The 22,163-nt window shown below is 40.0% G+C and overlaps 1 protein-coding gene across 4 annotated transcripts; it reads left to right on the forward strand.

Annotated features, from left to right (window-relative positions):
• The first annotated feature begins 6 nt into the window (after positions 1 to 6).
• ppp1r1b (protein phosphatase 1, regulatory (inhibitor) subunit 1B) lies at positions 7 to 19,568 on the forward strand. 4 transcript variants are annotated; one of them, XM_020607374.1, is made up of 5 exons: positions 7 to 261; positions 11,920 to 12,009; positions 12,964 to 13,039; positions 14,243 to 14,377; positions 17,169 to 19,568. In XM_020607374.1, the coding sequence occupies exons 1-5, from the start codon at positions 148 to 150 to the stop codon at positions 17,333 to 17,335; spliced, it is 582 nt and encodes a 193-aa protein (XP_020463030.1). In that variant the 5' UTR covers positions 7 to 147; the 3' UTR covers positions 17,336 to 19,568. The 4 variants fall into 4 exon arrangements, with proteins under 4 accessions (XP_020463030.1, XP_020463031.1, XP_020463028.1 ...); XM_020607375.1 differs by having other exon boundaries at positions 11,920 to 12,003; XM_020607372.1 differs by lacking the exon at positions 7 to 261 and adding an exon at positions 4,230 to 4,455.
• The last annotated feature ends 2,595 nt before the right edge of the window (positions 19,569 to 22,163 follow it).

Raw genomic sequence — 22,163 nt, forward strand, 5'->3', positions numbered from 1 at the left:
GCCTGTTCAATTAGTCATTTTCCTAAAAGAAGAAGGAGTCAAGGAGTGAGGCAGAAGAGAGAATATAAGTTTTCAGTAGTGGGAGATTCCTCCAGTGAGGTTACAGTGATCTCTCTGCTGGGAGTCAGACCCCCAGGATCCAGGACCATGGAGCCCTCCATTTCAACCGAGGTCGAGGGGGAGCACAGAGAGAGAAAGAAGATACACTTTGCTGTGCCGACATCTGCACCCACCAATCTGGACCCTCGGCAAGTGGAGATGGTGAGCAGGTGGTGGGCACCTACTGTTTGGCCCATGGAGAGAAATACGTTTTAGCTTTTAGCTCTAACTTGTTAGATTTTACAATTAAATTTCTTATTGATCAGTTTTCCTTCTAACTCCTTAGTCTAACTACAGTCTTTCAGTGAAAGGGAGAGCACTGTTTCTAAAGTTCTGTACCATCGCTGGCCAAATTTCTCCACTTCAGAACTTCTTCCGTCTGCATCACATTTCTCTCTGCTTTGTTTAATTTTGTTGACAGTTTCTTAGGCAGAACTGGATTTGCCGGCTCGTTCTGGCACACAGCAGAGAAATTACAATGACCCTATTTTTCTTCCTTATGAGATTAGTGCTTTGCCGTCTCATCTCATCTCGACCTCTTTAACAATATGACATCGACATGAAAATCATTATCTGGCATTTGAAGTCAGTTTGCTCTTTTGAAACTGCAGCATCATCAGCAACAAGCCCTTGACATTTTGTAACTGCCACTGTTAATAATTACTTTTGTGTCTTTGGCTGTTTGATTGTGAGTGACCTCTGTCATCTGTTTGTTTTGCCACAGAATAACTGACTCAGCATGATCTGTATCTATGAAATGCTCTTTTTCTTTGGACAGGACATCTCTGATCATTCTTTATCTCTAATTCTGGTGGTTCTTATTTTAGAGAAGGGGAAAGTGGGCCATAGCAGGAACTGTTTGGTGCCGAGGTAGATTGAGGCCAATGGCTCATCCCTCATGAGAGCTCTGGAGAGATGGAAAACAAGAGAGAGATGTACTATATGAGGGAACGCAGAGAGAAAAAAGGCACACGGCCTGATCTCTGGTTCACCTGTCTGGGGTCAACTCCCTCAGTGATTGTCCTTGTTCTACAGCTTACATAAGAGGCATTGATTGGCAGGTTTGCTACTGAATTATAGATTAAATGACTTATTAAATTGTTTTGCAGCGCTTCATGAAACTTCCATTTAGACATAAACACTTGCTCTCCTCCTCCCCTTAGGTTAGTCATCACACTCTGATCCCTATCATCTCTTCTGAGAAACCAGACCGGATGTAAGCTGCTCCTTCATTTAAAACATTTCCTCACTTCCTTCTGGTTTGGGGAGGACCTTATTGCTTAAATAGCTATGGTTACACAGAGATCAGCTAAAGTTAAGCTTGCTGGCTGGCTCTGCTCCGAGTCGGCCCCAACTTTTAACCTGAGATACCTTTTGTGTGCTGAAGCTTCTGTATTAGCTTGGTGCTACTACTTAAACATCTGTGTCAAGTAAATGTTTGAATGGCATAAATATTTTAAATAATCAGGTTGGTTGTTAATGGTACTGAGTTCTGAGAAATTGCTTGTGTGTGTTTGAATGCGTATGCTGGTGGATGAATACTGATTGTTACAACAGAGCGAGAACTATGCAGAAGGGGAAAATAGGATGCTGGAGAGAAGGTGTTTACATGTATTTAAATGCAGATAGCATCTACTCGGGGCTGATGGGAGTCTCCGGGGACATGTGGGTGGGCAGGGGTAACTGTTAACGACACTCATTTTATTCCCTTCACCCACTGCAATTACTGTCACCCACAAGTCCTTCTTTACTAATGACTATGCCATTCTTTGGATCTTGCAGCAACTCCTTACTGTTGTTTCTACTGGCATTTAAACCCTAAAACCACTATTGACTGAACTCCCAGGGCCTTGTTACTATGGAGACAAGCTGTACAAGTATGTCGCCCAAAGCTCCCCCACTGTTGGCATCTAAAAGGTCAACTTTAATGGACAGCTCTGCATGTCTGACTGGATGGGTTGCTTACATTGGTATTGTTGCTTGTTTGTGAATATGCATGTGTGATATGTACGTGTGATATGTGCGTGTGTGTGTGTGTGTGTGTGTGTGTGTGTGTGTGTGTGTGATGGGTTTGGTGTTAACGTGAGAGATGCGTCCATACCTCCCACTCAGTGAAATATTGCATATTGCAGAAGAAAACAACATCTATTTGTACAAGCTGCAAAGGGGTAAGATATTCTTACCAGTCACTTTTCACATCTGTGAATATTTATCGTGAAGGAATGTATTCTGCTTTAATATCTGCGAGGTCCGCCATAAGGTGAGATTACACAAATAACAACAAAAACCTTGTCTTGTTCAGATTGTTTTGGGGGATATTTTGTTGCTTGCATCTTCAATTAAAAAAATTCAAATGTACCTTCGTTTTCAATAAACAATGTTCTGGTTATTCACAAATATTCACTGAACTCCCTATGAGCAGTTTTCAAACAACCACTGAAAAACGTCCTCAATATGTAATGTGAATTATTCAGGCCGACCTGGCTTTCATCCGAATCAAATTTTGGACACAAATGATGTTTTTGCAAACATATAAACTAAATTTCATCATTGTATAATCCCTTTTTTTCCAACTGAGAGCTTCTCTTATTACCTAAAGATTCCAGACTGGGATTTTTTTTAGACAGAAACATTTGTCATCATGACATTTCCTTTCTTGCTTTCTAATACCATCCTTACCTGTTCTGTATCTATGTTCTGTCATCTGAGCTTTTTCTTGAAATCCTCCTACAATACTCAACTTTTTAAGATTGCTATTCTTTATTAATCTTCACACTGGAAAGTCAGGAGCAAACTTGTTATTGTCCACAGCAACACTGAGAACACACATGGTTGTGTTTATCGTTACAACCTCCCGCCCACACATGCCACACACACTCAGCCTGTGTGCTTTGCAAGTGATGTAGGGTAATGTGTATAATGGGCAGAGATTAGGGTCATGCTGCAGACGCTACATCCCAGATTCCCATCACGTTTGTCTGCTTGCTCTGGATGCAACATGGTTTAGGTTCCCCTGGCCCAACCCGCTCTTCTCGCCTTTTCCCTTATCCTCCTGAACCCCCTACAGCCCTTCCCGTCATCCTCTCCAGTCCTGTGTTTGGGTTAAACGTCAAACAGTGACCGTTGATGCAGCAAGTGTTTGTGGGTAAACATTAGCAGTCTGGGGAACTTCTAGCACTTACAGAAAGAACCTCTTGTCGAATGGTACATAGCATGCTGTAACATTACAGAGAGTACAGTAATTTTTCTAATGACATAATCTGTCGCTTTTATGAAAACATATTTTTACGTTCCTTTCAATGTTATTTTCCCAAAGAAGAATTAAAAAAAAAAAAGATGGATTGCCTTGCTGGAAACCACAAACTGTAACTGCAGGTTGGATACAACCAATGGGTCTCTGTCTTCTGTAGGTTGCGTATGTGTTTGTCCAGGCAGTTGGACTAGTCGACTCTGGAACAACATGTTCACAGCTCGTATCTGTCTTTAGCAGTTCAGCATACAGCAGAAAGTTCTGGCACAACTTCACCCACTGTTAAGGTGCATAGACAAGGAAAAAACAAACTGGAAAGCAAAAAGTCCAGCAACACTTGCAGTGTTATTAAAGTTGGTAGGTGTTGCAGGATTTTTTTTTTGCTTTCCCCTTTAGCAGTTCAACACAAAGTTTCTTTTCATGTCCCCTTTTCTGCTTTGTAGTGTAGCTCTTGTGGAAGAAAGCCTTATTATTTTATTTAATCATTCTGAAAATCATGATTCCTAATATTAACAGTTTATCTCTTCATGTGTCCATGTATTTGTGTAAAGTTAAAACACATAAATGTTTAGCATGGTTAGAATGATTTGTTATCTGATGATGACACTTGTTTCCATAATGTTTGCTGACCCTCAGCCATGTATGGGCACTTAATAAACCCCAATGGAAGCCTGCAATGCTGTAGCTACCACCCCTTTCTTTCAGTGTTATGGTCAACAAATCCAATGCTGTCATTTGACGTCATTATCTCAGTCACTCAGCGACAAGCGACAGCCACAACCATATCTGTTATGACATGAGGGGAGGAGAATTAGAAGGGAAACAGTGACACAGACACTGGGGATACAAATGGAAGTTGGGAATAAGGGCTGGAGAGGATCGTGAACTGGTATGTCAGACACTGGTATGATCACTACAACTGGATCCTTGAACTGCACCTTTGAGATTGCTTCCTTCCTTGTGATTTCATGAGTCAGGAACTGAGGTTGGATCAACCACAGGGTGTTCACACTGATCCAGGAATACTAAGAAGAGCACTGAGGCATGACTTCCAAAACAAATGGGATTGGTCTTGTTCCCTGTTTCATCAACACAGAGAAGACATGGTATTATGTTATTGTTGCTGTGCCTGTTATAATCTCTGATTTTCATCACCATAGTTGAGACTTTTTCATGTTTACCTTTATGCAACCTAATGAGCTTGCTCAAGGGCACACCAGATCATCCTTGATATGTTTAGGAGGGAACAGTCCAATGCGAAAACAAGATTTGCACGAATATCTCAGTGGTCTGCCTGGTTATAATCTGAAGTTATGTTGAAACTGTACAGGTCAGTTTATACGTGCCTCTTGCATCCAAGCAACGAGCTGAAAGATGCATAGCAACAGCAGTAACGTTTTCCCATTTATCACTTGTGGGAACATGCAACATTGCAGATAAGTAACTACAGTCACTATGTCCTTTGTTTGTAGCTGCTTGTTGACCTCTGGAACTTGCCTTTGTCATCTGAGTGCATGAACAAGAAAAGCTTAAGTATCTCCCAGTGTTTGTTAGCTGTGCCACTGACTGCGTGAAAGCTGCGATTGACACCTCCTGTCTTGTCGCCTCGCCCTGTATGTTGCTCCAGTGTGTACTGTGGTTTGGCAGGTGGCTTCCTGTCATTCATCAGCCATCAGCCCATTATCTCTGTTGTGTTGCGATGGTAAACATTTCTTCCAACAACCTCTGCCACAACAACCCAAACAGCTAATAGTAGCTAATTACTGTACTGTAAATAAATTCTGACGTGCACCTCAAGGCAGAGGACGAGGAGAGAAAGAGGGAGGTGTTTGTCAGAGTATGAGCTCATTCTGCCAGTGGGTGCGGCGTAATGATGTTTCCTATTTGGGGGTCACTTGAGAGCCCCTCCAGATGCTCTCCAGCCATTTGTTGATTCAGTTAGCCAGTAGTGGGCCAGAGGTCACTACAAACGTAGTGAGAAGCAATATGCAGCAGCCTCTCAGACATATGGGAAATCCGCAATGCCCTTTGTTTGAATAGCAATGAGTACACAGTGCACATCTGACAGACCTTGGACCTCCTGAGCTGCAGTTGGGGTTGTAATTTGCATAGCTGTGTCCTTGGCCCTCACTGAAACAGTTGGAGAACCGACAAGTGAATGTTACTCAGCGAAGCCTTGTAGAAGCCACCTGGCACCACTGCTTCTTACGTGATGACTGAGTGGAGCCAAAATGTGTGTGACAGAGTTCACATGATAGATCTGATCACTGGTCTTTGGAAACAATTTGTCTGTTAAAAAAAGAGTGCAGCAGCAAAAGCAAAGCAAAAACTACATTTTCAAGAAATCCCAGAATGTCAATATGTTCACAAATAAATAAATACATAAAAAGGCAGAGGTGAGGATGCCAGTTAACAGTGCTAATATTTTGTATGTTGGAGGTCAAAACAATCAATTTTGTTATCTTTAAGCCTCCCAATAACAAAATTTGAATAGATACTCTGCTGCAGTAACCAGGTAGGACCCATTGCACTCTTATCAAAAAAACATTGTTTTAGAGTCCAAACAAGATTAGCTAAACCTGCAACGTAGCCCACATTATAACACAAAGCAATGCTGTTTTACTATTTGTAACTTAACTTACAAAACATATTTACTCTGGGAAGTGTTGTATTTGTCTGCAATATTATACTTAAACAGAAAAAAACATAATCTTATACTGAGAGGGATCATTTTTCACCTTATTGTGTTATTGAAGTCATTGCTAGATTGCACTTAGTGCACCACATGGGGTTCTGCCACATCATTTTAAATGGTTCATGGTTTAAATGGGGGGGCGCATGGCTCAAATTAAAAGGATAGCATCGCAACTTAATTGAATTGAGTTGCTCTTCAGAGTTCAAAAAAGCAAAACCAGCAGTGCTCACCCACTGATGGACAGAGCAGGGATGAAAAGCCTCAAGAAACATAAAGAAATGTTGGGTCTAAAAACAACCAACAACGTCATTCCTCTTCAGTGGGAAGGGCTGTAAAATGACCCCATGCGGAATCGCTGTTCTGCTGAATAAACACAAAGATCAAAATGTGAAATACAAATCAAAATTTGAGAAAGAGAGCAGGCTTTTAATGGGCTTGAATGATGACAGACATGTCTATCAAAGAAGTGGAGAGTTGACACACTGCTTGATATGATGGCCCAACAAAGCACAACTGGGCAGGCAGGGAGATCTCAGGTGTGTTTTTCTCTGTGTATTTCCATCAAGGCCAACCCCGCACAGCTGACTCCCCCTTGAGATGCCTAACTGTTAGCACTAGGGCAAGGCAGCAGAGTTTTGGAGCTTTTCAATCTTGTCCCATGAGCCCCCAGAGACCCCTCTGTTCTAGTTTATGCTGTCCCAGTGTTACTCCTTTTTTTAGGCCTGGCCACCAGAGCACCAGCTTAGAGCATGGCCTCTGGGGAGCAGACCCATATCAGCCGATCTGCACCCAGTTTGGTACGCAAGACTGTACTGAGCCAACATACATACCTGCACACACACAAACATGTGCAAAATTAACATTTATCACTGACTCGTGTACCCCACACAACACAGAATGAGGTGCAGGAGCCCAACACCGGAGACCTTAACATTATTGCTTCCAAGTAAATTTAAATTACAAAAATTCAAACCATGTAGAACATTTGTATTTATATGGCTTTGAAATGACTTTACAGAGGCTAAAGAAAATTATCAACAAATCAATGAAAGTAAGAAGACAAAAGCATGATCATTTAATGAAACACATCAGTTGTATTTTAACAGTTTAGTTTTATTTTTTTCAATGAACAGTTTCTCCCAATCCACCTCCTCTATTTGTCACTCAATGCAGAGTCAGCGCATTATTCAAATTCCCTCATCATCGTTAGATAAACTGTGAGCATACACCCATGCACCTGCTGAAAGGTCACATCAGCTCCCTGCTTAGAGCCTCTCAGCGCAAGTCCGCTGCAGCCTGAGTGATCTTTGTAAAAACAATGGCTGCCAGGGGAGGAGAGGGTTTGAGAGATTGGTGGCAGGGGGTTTATAAAAGTAGCAGAGGGTGGGGTTAAAGAGCTAAAGCATAGCGCGAGTAATCTCATATGACATGCCCTAGTGTTGGTGTAAATGACAGTGTCACACACTGCACAATATTATGTCACTTGGACAGAGTGTGGTGGTTTTAAGGCTGGAAAACTATTCTAGCCCCTATGTGTGTGTATGCTATCTGTGATTTCCAGCATCACAACACCACCACCATCACTTTCTAATTTATTAACATGTATAAAACACAGACGTGCTGATACACCTCTCCAGTGTCAGTGTCTGTGGACTGGCAGTGATGGTTTTCATCTTCAAGAAAGGGGACCAGAGAGTAAGTCTACACATTTGCATGGATACTGGAGGGGTCGTGAGAGTTTGCACATCCAGTCTATATGTGTTTTATGGACTGGGAATAGACCTAGACCGTGTCCCCCAGACAGGTCTCGTGGAGGGTGCAGTGGGAGTACAGGATATCAAGGCCATTGTTACAAACCATTCAGTTCTTGTTTACCTGCAGCAAGAGTTTTGTTACTGTTCCTCACTGGAAGTGAAATATGTTCCCAGCTGATTGTTGCCTCTTGTCACAAATCCTGTTTATGTTTTTCACGGACACTATGTCAAGGTGCAGCTGTGAGGAGGAGAAACATTTCTTTGCTCTCAGCACATGATATGGTTCAGCTGGCTTCATCAGACAGTGGCCCCCAGCATGCACTGGGCCGGTTTGCAGCCAAGTGGCTGGGATGACAGTTAACACCTTCAAGTCTGGTTATTTGCTGCAAAATGGAGTGCTCCATCTAGACTGAATTACTGCCCCATGTAAAGGAGTTTTAACTATTGCAGGGTCTTGTTCATGAGCAAGTTTAAAATGAGACTGACAGGCTGGTTAGTGCAGCATCAGCAGTAATTCTTTTGCATAAACTCTTGGTTGGTGTGTAAAATGTCAAAAAAAAAGAAAAAATAGAAGTGTCCATTCCAGTTTTCCAGAGTCCATGTAGCATTGTGTTTTCTTCTCATATTTGCTCCTTTTACAATGATAAACAGTAAAAAGGGAAAAGCAGAAGCTAACTTGAGATTTTGGGGCAGCAATTGTAACAATCAAAGTAGTTGCTATTAATTAGTTATTTTTTGTCAATAAACAAATTGAATAATTGTTTCAGTTTTAGAGTTAATGTCTGTGAGAGTCTGTTGGCATGGTAAATGTATTAACTAGCAGAACCATGATGTTTTCCCATTAAACTTTCTGTTGACCCTTGAACCTCTTACCATAACCTTAAACGTCCATGTGCAAATGAGCAGAAAACATCTGCATGACTAGAATATAGAGGAACAATCCAGTGGTCTTCCCAGTTTAATGACTTTAATACCACGGGCAGAGGCTTCATCATGGTAACATCTGGTGTCTGCTCTCTCCTGGGTCTCTATGTGAGCCACATCAGGCTGCCTTGTGAAGCTGGTAGCAGGTGTCAGGCAGGCAGAGGCAGCAGGGTTCACAGCAGCATAAAGCCCCAGGCCTCCACACCTTGCCAGGGGAGTGAGATGCAGGGAAATGGAGGGAGGTCAGAGTGAACCCTATGGACATTCCCTACCAAGAAAGAGAGAGAGAGATCAACTGAGGAAAGAAAAGTCAGCAAACAAGAGGATAATAATATGATCTCAGTTACAACACATTATGCTGATTAAGAGTTGGATGAGGGTAATGTCACCATCAAAAAATGAAGGATGTGTATGGAAAAACAAGACAGAGGAGATAAAAATGAGAGGTGAATGAGAGAAAGACAGATAACTTGATGGATCCAGGAAAGGCCTGAAAGCTGGACATTGTGTGATGAGATTAAAACCTGTCTGCTGTCATAAATAAAGAGGAAACCCACACTTGATTACTTTGTTTTATAGCTGCAGCTTTCCACTACTCTTCTACTGCAAGCCTCTGCTTTGGCAACACACACCTTGGTGTACATATCTCTTAGCAAGATTGGAGGGAAGCTGAACACAAAAACAACTCTGTAGGGAGTAGTTTTACAGAAAATAGAGCCAGGCTACTTATCTCACGCCCTGTGATGTTATGGGGTGCCATAATCAGCAGCACCAAGGTTCATGTTATGGCCAAGGTTGGCTTGCTCCCCTGAGGATGCTTTCAATGCCTTGTCTGTTTGACCTGCCAAGTCCACTTACTCTACCAGTCAAACATTTTGGACACTTTCCCATTTCAGTCAAAGGGAACGTGTGTCTACATTTCTGAAGGGTATTGTAGCTGCAAAGTTTGCATTCTCAGCACTCCTTATTTTATGCAAGTTCTTCCCCAAAAGGCAGTTTTATACATATTAGCTATTAATGCTTTAGATTTGTGGAGAAGTGAGACACAAGCAGCGAGCCCTGCATCCTCTGTGAAGCGGAGGCCCACACATCCTGCTCAGAGCATTTCAGTATAGTTATCTACAGTGATACCCAACTGCAAAGTTATCTTCTGAGTAACTAACTTCCTGTTTTTTTGAGAAGTGGTTTGTGTGAAGTTTGCAGTTTGCTCCAAAGGCCATTAAGCTTGAATTGATATCTGTTGCAATTTTTTGCTGTGTAAAAATGGTGCAAAATGTGCACAAAACATTTAAACCACTCCTGCAGCATTATCAGCTTCTCTGCTGCAAATGTGTGGCAACTAATGATTATTTTCATAATAAATTAATCTGGACACTAGTTTTTGATTAATCAATGTATCACTAAGTCTTCAATTTGTCAGAAAATATACACTCACCAGCAAGGGCATAGGTTTGGTCTTAAACACTGGTAGGGACACTCCCCACCCACCTCCACCACAAAAAGCATATTTTTTCAAACTAAATGTTGTTGCAGTGGGTAAAAGTAAAGTTACTGAATATTTTTGCAGGCCTCTCTCTTTTCAGTGTTGCACTTTGCAGACGGCCCCTGTGCACTCGTCTCACAGCTGGCTGCACATTGAGACTAATATTATTTGTCTGGAGCAGAGGTTGGCTCACTTTGGTAAAAATTGTTGTCTACATTACAGTGAAACCAAATAGGCATTGTTTGTATTTTGGCAACATTTCGCTTGAGACTTGTTGATCTATCTTTCCAACTTGAATGAAGTCAGCCACACCATTGTCAGGACACACTGCCATCTGTGTCTGGGAGCAAATATGACATTTGCACGTAACATGAGCTTTAGATCAGTCCCTCCTTTCCACTCAGTCAGGCACATCGGAATGATTTAATATGACTCCATGCCAAAGTTAATAAACATGGGTTTGCTCAAATATTGGTAGGAATGTTTCTGTCCTCCCAAAATATTAGGGACATGTCCCACCTTCTCAGAATATAGTGACTAAATATGTCTTGATTGGGAGTACATAGGGTGCGCACCCAAAGTTAACAAGTTAGCACTTTGTGTCTCAATTTTACACAAAATAAGCAATTTGATCCTTAATAATGTATTGTTTAGTGTCTCATAGAACTAGAGGTTTAATTTACTTTTTACATGTATTTCAAATGTGCCACCCCTCTCTTAGTTTGTGCCCATGCCTGGCCACCCCATCCAAACTTTTCTAGATCTGCCCCTGCATGATACTGTTCCATTTGATGCAGAAAAGCCACATGTTCTCAGTCCAACAATAAATCTAGAAAACTTAAGGTGCTCTTGAAGATTAGCCAGACCAAAATATCAAAGGAAAAACCTTCTGACACTCTGTAGCAAGGAATCTTTGCTCCACCTAAGAGTGCCTGAAGGTTCTTTTTTCTGTTCCTGCATGATACTGTATTGGAGGGATGTATGGGCACAGCTGGACATTTGTTCCTAAGAACAGAGAGTTCAGTGTGTACAGTGACTAGAACACATGCAGTCCGTCTGGCTCCGGTTGTGCTCTCAAGCCCTCAGCAACCTGGCCTCAGCCTCCAGGAAGCAGAGTGTTGTGCTGGGGATGGAGCCTGGACAGAGGAGGGGAGTGTCTGAGCTGACTTCTGGGGCTCATTTAATCTTAACTCACCTTTTCCATGGGTGTATATGACTATAAATGCTGCACTCAGGTGATCAAACACACTTACAACATTATGTGTTGTGTGAGGAGGCCATTCATTTCAAATAAATTCCATATATAAATTGACCACTTCTTAAATGCTGGATAATTTACTGTAAAACTTGAGCAGCAGACATCAGCTTAGTTTCAATTCTACACTATATTATTTTTACAGTCTACTGTATCTGTATATGACAGCAGAAGGTTACATAATGGCTCTTTCTCTGCTCTACTGACCTTATCGCTCACTCTGACCTGACCAGTACTGAGCGCTGAAACTTGCTGTCAGTTGTTGACCCATCAGCCAACTGAGCTGAAGCACTAATGAAGTCAGCAAAGGCCCAGCATGCCTTTCACCGGCATGAACTGTCAACATTTTTCATCTGATTAATGAGTCTTTGTGTTGAGCATTATTAATAATACAGTTGGTTGGTTTGATTATTCATTTATGTATGGCTGCCCTTCATGTTTGTGTGTGTTTGTTTATAGATCCGGCGCAGGAGGCCTACACCTGCCACGCTGTTTAGAGTAGCGGACCAGTCATCTCCTGAAGATGATCAGTCCACCCATCAGGTAAAGGTGATGTCAAAACATTTTTTTAATAAGTGTCTGTGAAATCTCATCTGTCTTCCTCCAGTGTTTCTTCATTTTTCCACCCTACTCAGGAGCAAGGTACCAGTTTGGTGTTGCAATACATTGAATGCTGTGATCTACTGTCTGTGACATAAATATCAGCCCCCACCCCCATGTTGGGTCCTTTGGTGTGTCCATAATCACAAATGCATGTCGTGTCATCAACCATTATTCAAAACCAAGAATTTTTCATTTAAATTTGTTGATTGTGAAACTTAGAAATAGCAGTTTGAGAAAAGAAGTTCTCTGAGGAAAAGCACAAGTCATCACATGATGAAAAAGGTCTGGAAGAACCAAGAAAAGTGATACATGTGATAAGATTTTTAATTTTTTAAATTTTTATGACACTCCACAGGTGACTAGATTAAATATGCTAGGTGGGACCTCGAGGAAATATTCATTTATGCTGCATCAACATATCCGTCGTTGCACATGTGTAGCAGGACCCACATGGAAATATCTGATTTCTGACTAGCTAGTCTTGCAAATATGGTACTGCACACGTGACCAGCACACGTGAGGACTATACCATAGAAATAAAGGCAATGATAAGCATACACAGTGTTTTCATTTGAGGTAAAGGTGCAGCCATGAAAAAAAAATATCTTGGGTTATGTCTCTTAATACAATGAATTGATCATTATCTTTTATGATATTTGTAAAGCATTTAGAATTTTACATTGTGCATAAAATGTGCAGTATACAGTATCTGTCAAACTTTGCCTTCCTCTTTGAACTTGTGTCATCAAGGACATGCAAAATCTAGATTTGTATCAGAGTAGAGGTTATTCAAAAGAAAAAGCCTTTACTGTTCGGAAAAGATAACATACACAAGCAGAGTGTTTTCTGTCTTTAAACCTGTCTCGATGGGCTCTTTAAGGAGAAATGTGTTGTTTACAGTGGGTCGTTGGAGAGAACGGAGTGCTCAAACCGAAACGTGTCAATCCAAACGTGTATCAGCCTCCGTCACTCAAAGGTCGGTACATGTAGTATTGATACTACAGGTGGTGGTTCTGTGTGCTGTGACACATCCCTTCTCTTGTTTTACTGTGCTTTGCTACCATCAGTTTCCTCCTTGCTTTCCATGCTTCATTATAGCAGATAAAACACAAATAATGCATGCGACAGATGGGTACTGTTAAAAGCCTTTTTTACTTTTTATTCTATGCATGTGTGATATGCACATCTCTTATTGTGCACTCAACCGCAGGATTGCTATATCTGTGTGTGACAGATAGAGAAAGGGAGAAAAAGAGAGATTAGAGTGTGACAGCTGTGAGACACTGAGTGTGAGTTTACGAAGGTCTGGATCATCCAGGATTACAGTCAGTTGTGTATACAGCTGTGGCACACACACACACACACACACACACACACACACACACATGAACGCACACATATCATAGAAATGCATATTTGAGCACAATCACGTACTTTCTTTCGTCTTTATCGATGTGGCTTCTGGGCTATTGCATGTGGCTGTTAAAGGAGCAAAAATATACATTGCTTAGCTTGTCAGCAGAGTTTCATTAAATGGGGATTTCTGGGAGTGTGGTGCATATTGAGTGATGACATAATGTGCCAGGAAGCCTCAATGCTGCATCACAAATCTGGCCTTCATCTGCTCATAAGCAGAGAGTTGAAAGCGAGCGCTACCTTGTTTTAATATCTAATTACATAACCTAAGCTGTAATATGTGACCTGCATCAGTTCCACTCTGCATCTGGAGGTGTGACAGAGATTAAGAGGCCAAGGTGACCCAGAAGAAGTGAGAGGTGTGGTGTTGATGTAATATCACAAAATAAGGGAGAGAGAGGAAGAAGAGGGTGAGTCAGCACTGCCTGACAGCTGAGGAGGGTGAGCAGTCGGGGAAAGACAAAGGCACAAACAAACAGATGGAAGAACAGGGTGAGAGAAGGGATAGAAAACAACGGTGGAGGCTTCCCTGTAAAAATCAGTGTGGGATACCATTTTGCAGTTCCCTGCCTGTCTGTCAGTGCATGTGTTTAATTGGCTTCCTGCCTGGCTGGCATGAATTCAAAAACCCTCATGAGGCTTGATAAAAACTGACAGTGTTGAAGCGTGGTAAAACCCAAACAACATCCTTCTATCCCCATGTCTTTGTCCTTGTGTTTGTGTGGTTGTCCCCTTGTGGTGTGTCTTGTGTTTACCTGTGCAGCTGTGCAGAAGATGGCTGAAGCACATATGCAGAAGCTTGGAGTCTACGTTCCTCTAGAAGACCCCTGTGAAGGGGAGGAGGAGGAGGAGGGTCACTGGGAGGGAGAGGAAGGAGAGGACACATCTCTTACCAAAGGTGCTGGTGGGAGGGAGACTCTCTGTCAACTGGCTGGGTCCAAAACATACAGCCAGTAGTAACACTGCACACAGTGGCAGCAAGCATAACACTGTTGTTTTTATGTTCTAAAGGAAAAACACACCCTGTGGCACTTTAACACAATTGTAAACAGACCACCTGGCACTGTGCCTTGATTTTCTAGGACTGGGTTAGTTGTTTGGTTTGGTGGTGTGTATTTTTTCTATCGCCCTGGGAAAATGGAAAATAAGATAAATGATGTGATGTCTCTTTTAGACATTTCCAGTGCAAATATAATCAAGAAGAAAAACAATTTAATCTTTCTAAAGCAGCAATAATCATGTTTCTAGATCACAACCCAGATGATGATATTTATTTGAAAATTGCAGGGAGTTGAGTCACCTGCACATAAAATCTTGAAAATCAGTAGAATTCTATATATTGTGCTAAAAATGAAAATGACAAATATTGATTAGAAAATAAAGCAGCAAACAGAGACTAGTGATATACAACATGTGGTGCACAGCGTAGTTTTCCTTCAGGTTTGTGTGAATGCTAGAGTTTGCCCTTTTCCTTCATATTTATCCTAATGGTGTTTGCATTTCACACAGTTTGAGATTTGAAGACAAATTTTTACCTCATTGCAAGAAATCACTACTCCCATTTGTCCTTAAATAGTGTACAACACTAAGTTCTTGAAAAGTTGAAAAGGCAGATATGTCGCAATGAGATTTAAACATTTATATGTTTAGTCAAAGTTTTTGTCTTTAATCATTCACCACTAATCATATCCTTAATCAGTTCACGTCAATTAAAAATATTTTAAACATACAAATGTGACATATAAAAACCTTGTTTATCCTGGTAGAGTTGAGCTGCTCTTGGTGGAGAGACTCTATGCAGTTTTCAGGGTAAGCTCCTCTGTGGGCTGACCAGCAGCACAGGTGAAGCTGTGTGTGTTGAGAAACAGCCCCAGTGTCATATTTGTCCTCTGTCTCTCCCTTCAAATCTGTAGAGACAGACAGGCATGCTGAGAGCTTGCTGTCTGTGCAAAATAACACAGTAATCTTGTTCCGTATTCTACTCTATTTCAATTCTTCCTCTGTTATTTCATGCTTAGCGCAGAGTATTAAACCTGTCAACTGAGTCTCAATTATAGGCTGCAACAATCAGGGCTGGTCCGTGGCAATGGGGGGGGATGAAAGTTTTGTTTTGTGACCAGCATGTGCTCCTACACCCATAAGCAAAATAATTACTGACAGTTAACAATTTTAGTACTGATTGATCATTGTAGTGATTAAAATAATGTTAGAATAAAATAAAATTGACATCAATGAAAAATCATAAGATCTGAAAACATGTCATGTACTAATTTAAACACTTTGAGTCATGATGTAATTATAATGCATCATCATAACGCATTGACAGTGCTCTGAAAGTGCCATTTTTAAAAAATGAGTGAAAAAAGAAAATTATCAGGGGCACAAGGCAGGAAGCGACGCAAAGAAGAGGAACAGAAAAAAAGAACAATATAGATGTGGGTGGCACTGAGGATAAGTGTGACTATCCCAGTGACTGTGGCAGCTGCAGAGAGGAGCTTTTCAAAGCTCAAGCTGATTAAGACCTACTTGAGGTCTTCCATGGCCCAAGAGCATCTCAGTGGACTTGTTGTCATCAGCATCAATAATGATGTTTTTCAGAATTTGTCATTTGATGCAGTCATTGATGACTTTCCTGCAAAGACATCCAGGCGTGTTCAGTTTTGAAACTGTTTTGTAATTCTGAATATAATTGTATTTTTTGCACTTTCATTGATTTGCACTTTAATTTCTAATTAAATTTTAGTGTGATTCTTCAGATGGTCAAATTAATTATCACAAATTATTTACTACTTATTTATGTTAATACTTGTATGTAATGTTACGTTATGATGTTTTTCAGAATTTGTCATTTGATGCAGTCATTGATGACTTTGCTGCAAAGAAAGTGTGATTCTTCAGATGGTCAAATTAATTATCACAAATTATTTACTACTTATTTATGTTAATACTTGTATGTAATGTTACGTTATGTTATATTTTAAAATCAACCTTAAAATTGATCTAAAATCTTGCCTAGGGCAGCAACAGAGCCTGGGTCGGCCCTGGCAACAATGTATTTGTGCAAATCTGATTTCAAACAAAACTAATCCAAGAAATACAAATCTCAAGTTGATGTGAACTTTTTGCATGTATACTCTGCTTCTATGTTTTATAGGTTTCTAATATTCATTTTATCACATGAGAACAGTGATATCTCATTCAGAAGTGTTTGCTCTGTCAGCCCAGATGACAGGCTCCTTCAACAAATCTCCATGTGGAAGCACACTGAAACAACAAGTAGCCAAACAGGATGTTGAAAAATCCAGACTGGGTCCTTTGCTTACAGTGCATCTGTTCTTTTGGTCAGGCAACACAGTTTGGGCTCAGTCTATCACAGAAAGAAAAAAACTGTCATAATAATTGGAAAGGGAGCAAATATACTCATCTGACAGGCTTGAAGAAGATATTTTCCTCATTGTTGCTTAAAAATAATTCATTTTTTATCCAAATTGTTGACATTTTCATAGCGTGACAAATCAACCAATGGCTAATTGTTTCATCTCTACAGTCAGTACCATTGTCTCCTTGTCCACCCAGAAGCACCTCAATCTCAACCAAACACACTCCATGAAGCTTATGAGACATCATTACAATCACCAAAAGAAAAGCCAGATGTTAGCCTCCTTTGTCCTTACCCATTCTCTCCTCAGATCACCAAGAGACAGCGACCACTGAGCAGTCAGACAAGTTTCCCTGCATGAGAGAGTCGGTCAAGCAGATCCAAGCAGCACAGGAGGAAGAGGAGGAGGAGGAGGAAGATGAGGAGCAGGACAAAGCTGAGGGAACAACAGAAGAGAACAACTGGGGGAGTAACTGAGAGATAGAGCAAGGCAAATACAAAAGTAACGATGAGTGATGGGTCGAATGAATGATAGAGAGTTCCATGAAATCAGAGATGAGCAACTTCACCTCACCTACTTCACCTCTAAAAGGCCAGGTGGATTAAAGAGAGGACAGAGAGGGAGTTTATGTATTAGAATTCCACCCATATGAGGAGGTGAGGAATGATCTAATGACAGAGCAGACTATGGATGCCACTTTGGTCCTAATGTCCCTTTATGATGTTTATAATGAAAGTGGAGGGGCCAAGGTCAGCATGACCAAATGCGCTATAGGTCCTACTTCTGCTTTTAATACAGTGCTACAGGTTCCTCTAAAGAAGGTAATAATTACCACATTAAACACAAAACACATATATAAACTATTTTGGGCACACTTTTAGCAAAGGCTTTTTCTTATCTTTCCATGCATTTTAAGGTCTTTAAATGAGTGTGTTACTGTATATGTACACTTTATTTTTCGTTGATTTTCTACCGCTTAGTCCCTGAACGGGGTCCACTTTATTTTATTTTTCTCATTCTGATTTGTAGCAAACTTAGTGTTTAGCCCTGTAATTAAATGAGCATGTACTGCCATCTTGTGGCATAAAGTAGGAATGACAGGTTTAAAGTGGTACTCCAGCCAACGTCTATCTTGTTTCAAGCACTTAAAGTTATATTCCTTAAAATTTCCATGGAATAAAATGGAGTTTTAAGGTTGCTTTGGCTTTACATTTTTCTCATCTATAGCTGCTCAGTGTATTCAGATTCTGCAATTACCTCTCTATCACTGTTAGTGGTCGAGTCCGCCATTTTCGCAAGGGATTGACAGGAAACAGCAATACTGTCATTAAATTTATCACACTGATATCACCCTGACTGTTTCATCAAAGTTGTATAAAGTTAACACATACTGTAAAGCTAAAACAACTTTAACCTTTTGAAAGCTGGATACTGATCATTTTATTGATCAAATCGAACAGTTGATGTGTTTGACCTTTATTCAGGTCAGGTACAATTTTTCAAGGAGTAAAAGTGACAGAAACTTTCTTAAACTATTTCTTTATTGTTATATTTACTTCTGTTATGGCCATCTACTGTATATACATAACAGTACTGTCCAGTCAACATCCTGTCCAGAGTCAGCAGGTCTATAATAAAGAGATAGATGCTAAAACATATTTGGTGGGGAGTATCACTTTAGGTATGACCTATAACCAAAAGCATTAAAATGGCTATAATTGTGTTAAATCCATGATCAACTGTGTGTGTGGGTGTGTGGTTATTTAGTAGCAAACTTTTCATATTTGAGTGTTTTAGAAATGTATTTGTAAAGCTCAAAGCTACCTCTAATTTGTTTTAAATACAAAAACCAACAATTGTTTCCAAGGAAAGCCATGAGTGAACTTAGTTCGTTTTGAAGTGAAACACTTTTAAGGAATCAAAATGCAATTTACAATTTTTCCCAGTACTGTTGACTCTTTTGGGATTTCTCAGCACTCACCGATTCCCTTTTGTATTTAAACGAGTTGAGCTTTTTAATCATACACCCATTATGTCTATGCCATAGATCTGTTAATGTCTATGCCATAGATCTGTTATAAGAGCTGTTTTCCTAATCTTATGTCCAGTGTGTGAGTAGATTAGCTTTGCTGTATTTCTACTGTTTTTATCCAGGTACTCAGAAGACTCACAGGCCTGCACATAAAATGCACCTCAGAAAACCTAAAACCAGACACTGTAGTTATAAGACAGCATAACTGATATCACAAAATGGTCACTGCACTAACTTTCTGAATTATTTTTACCATATACATTCACATGGTCTCTCTTTTCAAAGAAAATAGTCAGCAACAACTTTAAATGTTTTTATGCGCCATTTGTCTAATTAAAGTTCCAATTTAATTGAAAGTACTGGTTCTGATGTATAGACATTTTCCAGTTGTACCACAACTAGAAAACTTGCTGTTTGTATCATCATGGTGGCTGTATATATAAATAACCTGCCTAAATTGTGAAATGAGTGGATGAGCAGGTTGTATGATAATGCTCCGCAGCCCTCTGTCGCACTGTCCACCTCCCCTCTCCTCAAAAGAAAAAAAAAAAACAGTGGACAGACATGTATGAACTTAATTTTTTTCAGTCTTGACTATAATCTTTTTTCCTATTATTTTGTTTCTCAGTGTGGTGTGGTTGTTTTAAACTGATATGATATCATATGATATCAAAATAAACAGCTTTTAATTTTCTCCTTTAACCTGACTTGTACTTAATGTGTATGTATGAAATTTGAATTTTAAATTGCTTTGTTCAGTCAGTTACTAGAGAAATCCCTTTTGCATTCATGGTCCTCCATAACAACCTTTAAGACTGGCTTAATTAGGGATCTGCAAAAACGCCACTCTTTACTAAACATAAAATATTTCTGACAAATATATCAGAAAATGTTTTGTGTAAGTTCATGAAGAAGAATGAGTTATAAAATAGTTTGTCATTTTTGCTTATTTTTAACTTCATTATCATATAAAGCCATGAAAAGGCCTTTGTGGTGCAAACTGAAGCAGAACATTGTCAACAATCTATTCCCCCATTTATTTTTAAACAGAACACACCAGTGAAAACCTATGAATCAAGACTTTCATATTTTTATGCTGTGTGACACAGTTAATCATATTTAATTGTAATTTTTACTCTTTTGCTCACTAATTAGGGTATAACTATTTCAATGTAAAAGTTTTGTTTTTATAGACCTAAACACTTTGTAGTGCATAGGCGAAATGTAATATGATATTTGTGATATAGAATGGCTTATTATCTTGCCAAAATCTTGTTTTAATGCCTTATTCTGCTTTCTTAACAAAACCGGAAGTATGTTACAGTTTATTATCTTGCACTGTTGGACATGGCTAGCGGTGGACCGGTAACGTTTGTTGTGTTGATTTGAGGCACTTATACATTACTACACCGCACGTTAGCTTTGAAATGACGATAATGTTTCGAATCGTCTGTTTCAGGTGTAACAACTCTGTTTCCATAAAATAGTGCCTCCACTTCTGTCTATTCTTAAAGCTTTATTTTGAATGTCCTAACCGGAAGTTGTAGTATAATGTTGTTCTACCCCTGTCCCTCCCCTGTGTGCTATGAGTCTATGCTGACTTTTTTGGCATTTCGTTTCCTTTTTTTTTATTTCTTCTACTCAAATATATTTAATATACGTTATAGTTACTCGCCGTGGCCACTGGACTTAACACTCAGGGCATACTTTAACTCAGACATCCGGTAAAGACAGTCAGAATAAAACATTCAAATTTGACGTACGCACTGTTATGTGGTCACATGACGTTCAGGGTGTTGTAGCGGTGATTCATCTTGCCGCGATACTTCTTTCAAAGATCAATCCGGAAAACTTGCTATGCGATGATGATACTATAAATCAAGTGAGCTTAAATTTTTAATCATGGGGTTTCACGAGATAATTAAATGTGGGGTAAAGATAGCTGTATTTTCTTGCTCCGTAGCGTTACTTCCCGTAGCTATGACATAATGGATGTATTGTCGTGGTGTTTGCAGACGAGAGTAACTCGGTGAGAATCGAAGGTAAGTTAGCCGGTGTTGTGTCGAAATTTGCTTCCTCGCCGATATGTGTTTCCCCTAACCTGAATTCTATTATCCTAACCACAACTACTGAGGGGGTCGCTATATGAGACCGAATTTTGAACAGGGGAAACATCTCCACGGGGGAACACTTTTCGGCACAAGCCCGGTCCGCGCTAACAGTAGTAGCTAACAACAGTGTCCAGTTAGCTACCTCTTCGCGTTAGCTTCTCCGTTGGACCAGTCCTTGTTTACAAGACTTAACTATGATTGTGAACCTGGTGATTGGTGTCTGTCTTGTGTTTTAAATACTGGTTGACAACGGCAAGTTAGTTGGCTTGTTATTTTTCCTGTCAGATATACATAAAGCTAATTCAAGCGCCATTAGACAGTTATTTGTCTTGGCAAATATGAGGGGAGATGGGGTCTGAATATTTAAAGATGACCTGTCCAAATGCTGATGAATGCAGTTTTGTTAACGCTAGGTAAATAAATAAACAGGAGATTGCTCGTGATTCACTAAGATAACAATGGTCAATTTGTCGAACTTGTTGGCAAAACAAACTCCCAGGCATTTATTCAGCTCAAATCTGATGACACTAATGCTCCAGTATTAAAAATACATCTGTTTACTATCATTTAAATGCACGGCACATTGTATTTCTTTTTATAAGATCAAATTCCACATCATGGGCAGAACCAAAACTTTCCACAAAGGGGATTTACAGTGTATTGTTTAGGCTGGATTGTACTTCCACTGTCATGAAGTTGACCAATTTACAGGAACTTCTTTACCGTCTACTACACTGGTTCTTTATTCACCAAACCTTTGTGGCTATTTTGACATTTAGAATGTTGCCCTGATGAAGACAAGAAAACTTGTTTTCTTGAGACATTCTGTGTGAGGTCTTAATCTCCAGTTAATTGCTTATGTAATCGGTTGTTTTTCTTATCACTGAACCTAAATATCTGAGCTTTAAGCTTTCCAGTTGACTCTGTGTTTCCTGTTTTTTTTTTTGTTTCTCTAATTTAAAAGTATGAGCTGTTACAGAGTATGCCTTAATCTTCACAATAGAAATTATGTGAACAGTCCCTAAGGAGCCCATGTTTTGGAAATGAAATAGCGATTGAAGATAAAGTCCTGACTTTCAGCTTTAAATTGTAGCCCTTATTTGTGGCCATTCTCTCAATTTTTGTCTGTTAGCCTGCCAACTTTATCTTCCTTGTTGCAGG

The sequence above is a fragment of the Monopterus albus genome, unplaced genomic scaffold (assembly GCF_001952655.1).
Source record: "Monopterus albus unplaced genomic scaffold, M_albus_1.0 scaffold85.1, whole genome shotgun sequence".
Classification (NCBI taxonomy): domain Eukaryota; kingdom Metazoa; phylum Chordata; class Actinopteri; order Synbranchiformes; family Synbranchidae; genus Monopterus; species Monopterus albus.

What these genes read in the sequence shown, in the direction of transcription:
- ppp1r1b (XM_020607372.1), top strand. Translation starts at nt 4,318, where the DNA reads ATGAGTCAGGAACTGAGGTTGGATCAACCACAGGGTGTTCACACTGAT. An exon ending in AGTCCACCCATCAGGTAAAG is followed by an intron (nt 12,010 to 12,963) that starts GTGATGTCAAAA and finishes TGTTGTTTACAG; the next exon opens with TGGGTCGTTGGAGAGAACGG. An exon ending in GGACACATCTCTTACCAAAG is followed by an intron (nt 14,378 to 17,168) that starts GTGCTGGTGGGA and finishes TTCTCTCCTCAG; the next exon opens with ATCACCAAGAGACAGCGACC.